The sequence below is a fragment of the Aulonocara sp. 'chitande type north' Nkhata Bay genome, linkage group LG3 (assembly GCF_057382095.1).
Source record: "Aulonocara sp. 'chitande type north' Nkhata Bay isolate Kocher_YH1m ecotype deep benthic linkage group LG3, A_spYH_male_GT1.1, whole genome shotgun sequence".
In the NCBI taxonomy this organism is placed as follows: domain Eukaryota; kingdom Metazoa; phylum Chordata; class Actinopteri; order Cichliformes; family Cichlidae; genus Aulonocara; species Aulonocara sp. 'chitande type north' Nkhata Bay.
In genome coordinates, this window is record NC_141346.1 from 28600414 (window position 1) to 28609303 (window position 8890).

Below are 8890 nucleotides of genomic sequence, written 5' to 3' on the forward strand. Positions count from 1 at the left end.
CATGAGTGCAGGTGGTGATCAGTGCCAAACATGGAATGATGCAGTGAACACAGCGCAGGGTCATGTGTTAGTGGTGGGAACAGTCATACGGTTATTGTTCATGTGTCCAACAGCAGAGGGGAAGAAACTGTTCTTATGGCGAGAGGTTCTGGTGCGAATGGACCGGAGCCTCCTGCCTGAGGGGAGCAGGTCAAACAGACTGTGTCCAGGGTGAGAAGGGTCAGCTGAGATCCGAGCTGCACGCCCCAGTGTCCTTGAGGTGTACAGGTCCTGCAGAGATGGGAGTCTGCAGCCAATCACCTTCTCAGCAGAGCGCACAACACGCTGCAGTCTCTGTTTGTCCCTGATAGTGGCTCCAGCGTACCACACGGTGACGGAGGAGGTGAGGATGGACTCGATGATTGCAGTGTAGAATTGCATCATCGTCCGTGTTGGCAGGTTGAATTTCTTCAGCTGCCTCAGGAAGTACATCCTCTGCTGGGCTTTCTTAATGACGGAGGTGATGGTGGGCTCCCACTTCAGGTCCTGGGTGATGGTGGTACCCAGGAAGCGGAATGAGTCCACAGAGGTGATGGGGGTGTCAGTCAGGATGATGGGGGAAAGTGGAGCTGTGTGCTTCCTGAAGTCCACAATAATCTCCACTGTCTTCTGGGCATTCAGCACCAGGTTGTTGTGGCTGCACCAGGACACCAGACGTTCAACCTCCCTCCTGTAGGCAGACTCATCCCCATCCGAGATGAGTCCAATAACGGTGGTGTCATCTGCAAACTTGATTAGCTTGACAGAATGGTGGGTGGAGGTGCAGCAGTTAGTATACAGGGAGAAGAGCAGGGGAGAAAGAACACAGCCCTGAGGGGAGCCGGTGCTGATGGTCCGGGAGTCCGAGACATTCTTTCCCAGCCTCACGTGCTGCTTCCTGTCCATCAGGAAGTCAGTGATCCACCGGCAGATGGGATCAGGCACATTCATCTGGGAAAGCTTGCCTCGGAGATGGTCTGGAACGATGGTGTTGAAGGCAGAGCTGAAGTCCACAAACAGGATCCTGGCGTAGGTTCCTGGGGAGTCCAGATGCTGCAGGATGAAGTGTAGGGCCATGTTGATGGCGTCATCTACAGACCTGTTGGCTCTGTATGCAAACTGCAGGGGGTCCAGGAGGGGGGCTGTGAGGGTCTTGAGATAGGAGAGAACCAGGCGCTCAAAAGACTTCATGACCACAGATGTCAGAGCCACGGGTCTGTAGTCATTTAGTCCAGTGATCCTAGGTTTCTTGGGGACAGGGATTATGGTAGAGGACTTGAAGCAGGCAGGCACATGACATACCTGCAGTGAGGAGTTGAAAATGCCAGAAAACACTGGGGCCAGCTCGTTTGCACAGTGTCTGAGGGTGGCAGGAGACACACCGTCTGGGCCGGGAGCTTTTCGAGCATTCAGACTCTTAAACTGCTTCCTCACACCTTCTTCATGAATATGAAGAGTTGTGGTGGGAGGAGGTGGTGTGAAATCCTCTTTTGTGTGGGGTGAGGAGGGGGGTGTTGTAGATAAAGTGTTTGAAGGTGGTGATGGCTCTATGGAGGGGGGAGAGGTGGGGGAATGAGTGTCCAAAGTGTCTCTATTGTTGGGGCCGTTGGAGGTGTGAAGACTTCCTGATGGCTCGTCAAAACGGCAGTAAAAGTCGTTAAGGGTGTTGGCTAAGAGCAAGTCATCAGTGGAGTGGGGGGTTTTGGCTTGTAGTTGGTGATATTCCTAAAACCTTTCCACACAGAGGCCGAGTCATTCTCTGAGATCTGCTGCTGCATCTTTTCAGAGTGCTGCTGTTTAGCAATGTCCACTTCTTTAGTGAACCTGTACTTGGCCTCTCTGTAGCAGTCCCTGTCTCCGCTTCTGAACGCCTTTCTCTTTTCCAGCCACAGCTTTTTGAGTTTAGGAGTAAACCAGGGTTTGTCATTGTTATAACTCACCCTGGTGCGTGATGGCACAATGCTGTCCTCACAGAAGTGGATATAGGAGGTGACAGTGTCCGTAAACTCGTCCAAGCTGTTAGAAGCAGCCTTCATTGTGTCCCAGTCTGTAGACTCCAAACACATGCGAAGCTCCTCCACAGCCCCGTTGCTCCACAGTTTTTTGGTCCTCATGACAGGTTTGGAGAGCTTCAGCCTCTGTCTGTACGCGGGGATTAGGTGGATCATGACGTGGTCAGAAAGTCTGAGTGAAGCGCGGGGCACCGCACGATAGGCCCCGCTGATCGTGCTGTAACAGTGGTCTAATGTCCTCTCCTCTCTGGTCGGGCATTTAATATACTGCTTGTATTTGGGAAGCTCATGGCTCAGATTGGCTTTGTTAAAGTCCCCAAGAGCAATGATGAGAGAGTCCGGGAATGTCCGCTCCATGTGCAGTATCTGCTCCGCGAGTGCGCACTGAGCTGCCTGCGCATCCGCATCTGGCGGGATGTAAACAGCGGCCAGGATGAATGAAGCAAACTCCCGCGGAGAATAAAACGGTTTGCAGTGAATAAAAAGGTATTCCAGAGAGGAAGAGCAGTGCTGAGCAATCACTGTTACATCTGTGCACCAGCCACTATTAATGTAGAAGCAGACACCTCCACCTTTGGTCTTACCAGAGAGAGAGGCCTGCCGGTCCGCGCGCAGCAGATGAAAGCCTTCCAGCTTGAGCACGCAGTCCAGGATGTCCTCACAGAGTCACGACTCCGTAAAACATAAGACACAGGAGGAGGCAAAGTCTCTGTTCATGCTTCTCATCAGGGCCAGCTCGTCTATTTTATTCCTGAGTGAGCGTACATTGGAATGGAAGATCCCAGGAAGAGCAGTTCGCAGTCCACGTCTCCTCAGACGCACGAGTGCGCCGGCTCGCTTACCTCTCTTTCGGCGTCTCACTTTCCTGATCAGAGTCTGCAGTAAATCTGCCGCAGATGTGACAAATATTGGAAGTAAATCCGCAGGTGTTGTAGTCCTGTAGTTAAGAAGCTCTTCTCTGGTGTAAGAATATCCAGAGCGTTCTCACTCCCGAGGCGTAACATGTCGACGTTTTGTCACGTCCCGCGGCGTTCCTGAGGAACGCGAAAGGAGACCTTCGGCGTTCTTATGGTACGCGGCGGGTTATGGCTGGAATCCAGTGAATGACGCTCCCGCGGTAGTAGACGTTCCAGCCCTGTATTCCAGCCCTAAACCTAACCTTATCCCTAGCCCTAACCATAACCTTATTCCTGACCTTAACCAGGTCTTTAATGATGTTAAATAGCGTGTTTCTAAGCGATTTGACGAAAAAGAGCGAACATGTGTAGATTCAGTCCAGACGGTTCTCATATGTCCTCTTTTTTCCGAGGTCGTCATTTAGGAACGTGGTGGGTAGCCGAAAACGTAATATGGTGACGATTTGTCACCTAGCGTAAAATGTTACGCTTTGGGAGTGAGAACGGGTTGGAATATCCAGAGGAGTGCCCAGACACAGAAGTTATGCACAAAAACAAAACAGAAGTAACACACTGAAGCACCAGGGCATCCATACGCGGCGCCATCTTGGATAGATTCAGAGCAGTGTTTAAATCTCGAGGATTTATGCATATCCTGATTTCATCTTTGCCCTTCTTGTTGGTGGCTACCATGGAAGACACCCAGTCTGTCGGCTCTGAGACGGGAGTAATGACGCCTAATTTCTCCATCCTGACCAGCTCTGCCTTGACCCTGTCTTTCATGGCCAAAGGGATGCGATGTGCTGGGCGAACAACTGGTTTCACATCTGGGTTCAGTGTCATGCGATAGGTGACTGGCAACCTCCCAAGCTCATCAGAAAATAAGTCGCTGCATTCTGTGATAAGCTGTTATCACAGAATATAGCTGACAGGTCATCTGCAGACATGCTCAATTGGTGGACGTCATTGCTGAATGATACAAGTCCCATTTCTCTGCATGCACATAGTCCAAGTATTGGCTGAACATCTTCATTAATAACAAAGAATGATAGCACATGTGGCTGCCCATGCAGAAAACACTGCAGCTTAATTACACCTGAGGTTTGAATCTTGCTGCCTCCAAATGCTACTAGGTTACGGACTTGGGGTGTGCTTTCATTTGTTTATCTGCTCTTATAATGTTAACTGTTTTCTTGGGAACCACATTACATTTAGCACCTGTGTCCACCTTCATCTCAACAGGAATCCCATTAATCTGCACGGTGACAAAAACTTCCTCTTTGTGTTTCACATGCACATCAGTCGCATGGATTGCATATTGCAGATTTACACCATCAACGTAGAATGTGTCATCTCCGCTGTCATCAGCTTGGTCTGGTTCCACATGATGAACTGACTTTCTGTTTCTTGCTACATTTTGGGTAGGCTGAACAGCTCTGCAGCGTTTCTTAAAATGATTCCACTTTTTGCATGCATGACACTGCTGCCCAAAAGCTGGACTTTTGCTCTTTTTTGCAACATGAGCGCCCCCACAGTTAGTACAGTTAGTGGCATGCTGTGTTTCAGACCTGTCTCCTTGTATTTTCATTTTATCTCCTCTGTGCTTTTTTGTACATGTGGGCTGGAGCACATCAACATTTGATGCAGATTGTTGAGGAAAAGCAAGTGTTTTATTATGCTCTTCAGTCATTTCATGAATCTGGCAGACGGATAAGGCTTTTGCTAGCATTAAATCACTATCACGCAGTAGCACTTTCCTTAAATTGTCATTGTTGATGCCACAAACTAGTCTGTCTCTTATTAGTTCTTCACTCAGATCACCAAATCTGCAGCTTTTTGCTTTAATCCGTAAATCACTTACATAGGATTCAACAGTCTCGCCAGTCCTCTGATTCCGCGTGTTGAACTTGTGTCTTTCCATAGTGACGTTGGTTTGTGGGCTGCACATTTCTCTGAATTTCCTTTTGAGGCACTCAGGATCCTCCTTCGATTCTGCAGGAATGAGGACTCATCCTCCATCACCGGGCTCTCTCACTTCTGGCGCGTAAACAAAAGACCGCTCCCGTTCTATAGCTTCGGGACCTGCTAAGTTGAGCAATATGTAGGCTTGTGTGCGCGCTGGCTTGTCAGAGTGTGCCGCCGCTATAAAAATGTCAGACTCTTGCTCAAAAATGCGCCAATTTTCAGCAACATTACCATCGAAAACAAGCGGGTCAGGCCTCCTGAATCCTTCCGCCATGCTGTCTGCAGTCCGGATACAAAAAAATGCACCCACAAAATAGACTTGAGACGGGGAAAAAAAATACTGTTCGTGTTCCGACGCTTCTGACACCATGTTGTATGTTCACCAGTATGATAATGATGAAGCAGTAATCTCAGTTAACGTGGTTTTATTAACCAGCACAGCAGCAGAGAACTTACATGCTTGGATTCAATAACGGAATGGCGCCTATACCACTCAAAACATACACACACCTGCACGGAGGTACGGCAAGCGGATTAGGACAAAATACCAAACTAACAGCAGGTTATCTACAATCAGTAAATAATTTTTGATTCTATTTTACTAAAAGAAAAAATGCATTTTTCAGGACAAATACACGTACAGCTGATGTAATATTAACACTTTATTTATCTGATTATCTTCTAGATGTCAGTAAACTCTTCCTCTTCCAGTGACTCCACTTTTCTTCATCCAAACCTTTCTTCAATTAACGCCCACATTCCAGTTTACCTTGAATGCCTCATGTCAGAACCAGGCTGTCTCATCTTCACCACATTCAGCATCACAAATTTGTTCCTCCTCCTCCCTCTCTGCATCTTCATCCTCTACCATGGCTTCCAAGAATGGCGTAAGAAGTGCTCCCCCTCTACGATAAGCCACTCTGACAGCTTCACCTACCACCTGGTCATCATGGAGCTGGTCGGCATCTCAGGGAATATCCTCAGCTGCTGTGGTATCTACAAGAAAAATTTGAACATGTTAGAAGTAGGGGACACTCTTTTTACTTTGACGTGGTACGGAGAGAATTACTTTCAAACTCTGACCTGCGTGGAGCACTATCTGGCTGTTGTTCACCCCATAACTTATGTGAGCCTGAAAAACCAAAGAGGGATCAGAATCCGAAACATAAGCATTGGCTGTATTTGGCTGTTTTGCTTTATAGGTATAGGCTGGGTGACGAATAATAATGCCTTTCTCTTTTTGGATTTTTGCCATTTGATACTATTGCTGATGGTTGTCTCCTTCTGCAGCCTTTCTGTTCTTTGTGGTTTGATTCATTCAGGACCAAGAAAACACGGTGGAGGCTTTGACCAGTCAAAGCAGAAGGTGTTTTACACCATTGTAGTCATACTGGGGCTGCTGGTATTAAGGTTTTCTTGGGGTCTGGTTTGGGCTGTACAGTGCATTTCAAGAGAAAATGTTAATTGTGTTACAATCGGAAGTCAAGTCTGGTTTAATCTGCCGAGCAGTCTGGTGTTACCACTGCTATTTCTACACAGAAATGGTAAATGTGTGAGCTGTATAAGCAACAATTAGTAAAAATGGGTCTAACTTTGAATAAAAAAATAAAAAATAAAAAAAACCCAAAAAAAAAACATATATATATATATATATATATATATATACATATATATACATATATATACATATATATATATATATATATATATATATATATATATATATATATATATAGTCTTGTGTGTGTCTTGTGTGTGTCTTTCAGAGTCACTTACCACAGGTGTCTTACCCTTGTTTTTGGAGAACGTACCACTTATATAAGTTTTGATTTTTTTATGCTTCATTGCCTGAATGTCACCAGACAGATGCAAAAACATGACATTTTTAGGAGGAAGACATAACTTAGATCTTGGCATTAAGAGTGACATGTGAAGGGAATTTATGCTCGGACGAAGGGGCCTTTTTATATCAATGTGGACATCATTGTTTTAATCTATCTGCTAAGCTGCTGCAGCAATTGTATGTGTGTGCATGAATACATATTGTAATGCATTAGGATGATTTATTTTTGGTCCATTGAGTCTCTATAATAATTATGGTAATACAAAACTCCAATTTTTACCATATACAGAGAAAGAAAAAAGTAAAGAAAGAAAGGAAGAAGACCAAATCTGAAGTCCTGCTATTGTTTCTTGAAATGTTTTTTTTTCCTTTACTGTTATTTACCTTTAGGAGTTGTGTGAAAATATGATATTTCTCTATCACTGTATGCCCTTCTAATATATAATAATTTATATTCTTTCTTCAATTATTATCAGTTGCTATGTAAAGCACAGGTTTCATGTATTAAAGAATACTAATAAAAACATGAAATACTTTAAATCTATTCTTTTAATTCTGAACCTGCATATACATAAGAAAATCCATCCATCATTTGCTTCTGCGTATCCTTTTCAGGGTCGCGGGGCGCGCTGGAGCCTATCCCAGCTGTCTCAGGGAGAGAGGCAGGGTACACCCTGGACAGGTCACCAGTCTGTCACAGGGCTAATACATAGACAAAGATAACCATTCACACTGACATTCACTCCCACATTCACACCCATGGGCAATTTAGAGTTTCCAGTTAACCTATCCCCACTAAGTGCATGTCTTTGGCCTGTGGGTGGAAGCTGAAATACTCAGAGAGAACCCACGCAAACACGGGGAGAACATGCAAACTCCACACAGAAAGACCCTGGCCTGAGAAAAGAAAAGAAAAAGGAAAGAAAATAAATAGAAAAGCAAATTCAGATGATCTTATAATTATAATAAGCTATAAAATGTAGCTTAACTTAATTTACCTACACAAACATAACAACTATCAACTATCAACAAGTATCCAACAGACCGTGCCAGAAGACAAAGATTTTTGATAACATTCGAAGCGAGTGTATCTTTTTTAGATTGTAATGTTCTCCCTCAGTACCTGATGTGGTGCTGTTCACCCTGTGCTGTGCACTTTCCTACTATGTTCGTTTCAGGTGACATCAAGGACATGTGCTACAAAGCACGTTCTGATTACCTAACATCAGGAATCCGGACAGAAAACCACACAATAAGAATTATCAAGTCAATAAGTCAACACAGGTTTTCACAATTTAGCTTTGAGCACATTAACATGAGAGAAGTGCATTTGGCAAGTGTACTGGCAGACTGATTTTACAAAGGAATATAAAATGTAACAGGCTGGACTGGTAGTCTGCCATACTGGGAATTTGCGTGGTGGGCTGATACACTGGGTCAATATTGTGTGTTTTTTTCTCTCGCTGAAAATGCTACATCCAGATGAACAGAATAACATTTTTGGAACTTATTTTTTTTGTTTTTAATATAATTATACAAGCTATCAGTTGGCTTGAAGGGCCGCTGTTAGCAGCTGCATTGTCAGCAGTAGAACCAGCAACAGCTAGTAACAAGCTCTCACAGTCAGACAAAGTTGCTGATGCTAGCGTAAGCCATGCGGTAGTGTAGGAGAAGTAAGTAAGTGTTATTATTATTAAGCGCTTTTCACAGACAGACAGTCACAAAGTGCTGTACACAAAGATTGAAAGAAACAGTACATTCAATAGACATTATACACAATGTAAAAGGTTAAATATAAGATAAATAATGTGAAGAATATAAAATACGTAGATAAAAAAAAAGGCTTGTTTGAACAGAAAAGTTTTTAGCTGCTTTTTAAAAGGATCCACAGAGTCAACCACACGCAATTGTGGTGGTAAACTGTTCCACAGTCTTGGTGCAACAGACTGAAAATCTCTGTCCCCTTTTGTCTTCAGTCGTGCACGGAGAACACCCAACAGACTCTGAGTCTGTGAGCAGAGACGACAAGCAGCAGTGTATTTTATAAGAAGCTTGGATAACTAATCTGGGACTTGGCCATTTAGTGCTCTGTATGTTAAAACAAGAATTTTAAAGTGAATTCTGAACTCTATTGGTAGCCAATGTAAAGAATTTAA

At 44.6% G+C, this 8890-nt stretch overlaps 1 protein-coding gene across 1 annotated transcript; it reads left to right on the plus strand.

Annotated features, from left to right (window-relative positions):
• Positions 1-5576: 5576 nt before the first annotated feature.
• LOC147335037 (uncharacterized) lies at positions 5577-6467 on the plus strand. Its single transcript, XM_086287435.1, has one exon. It carries the CDS (start codon positions 5577-5579, stop codon positions 6465-6467), a length of 891 nt encoding a protein of 296 aa, XP_086143561.1.
• Positions 6468-8890: the final 2423 nt, after the last annotated feature.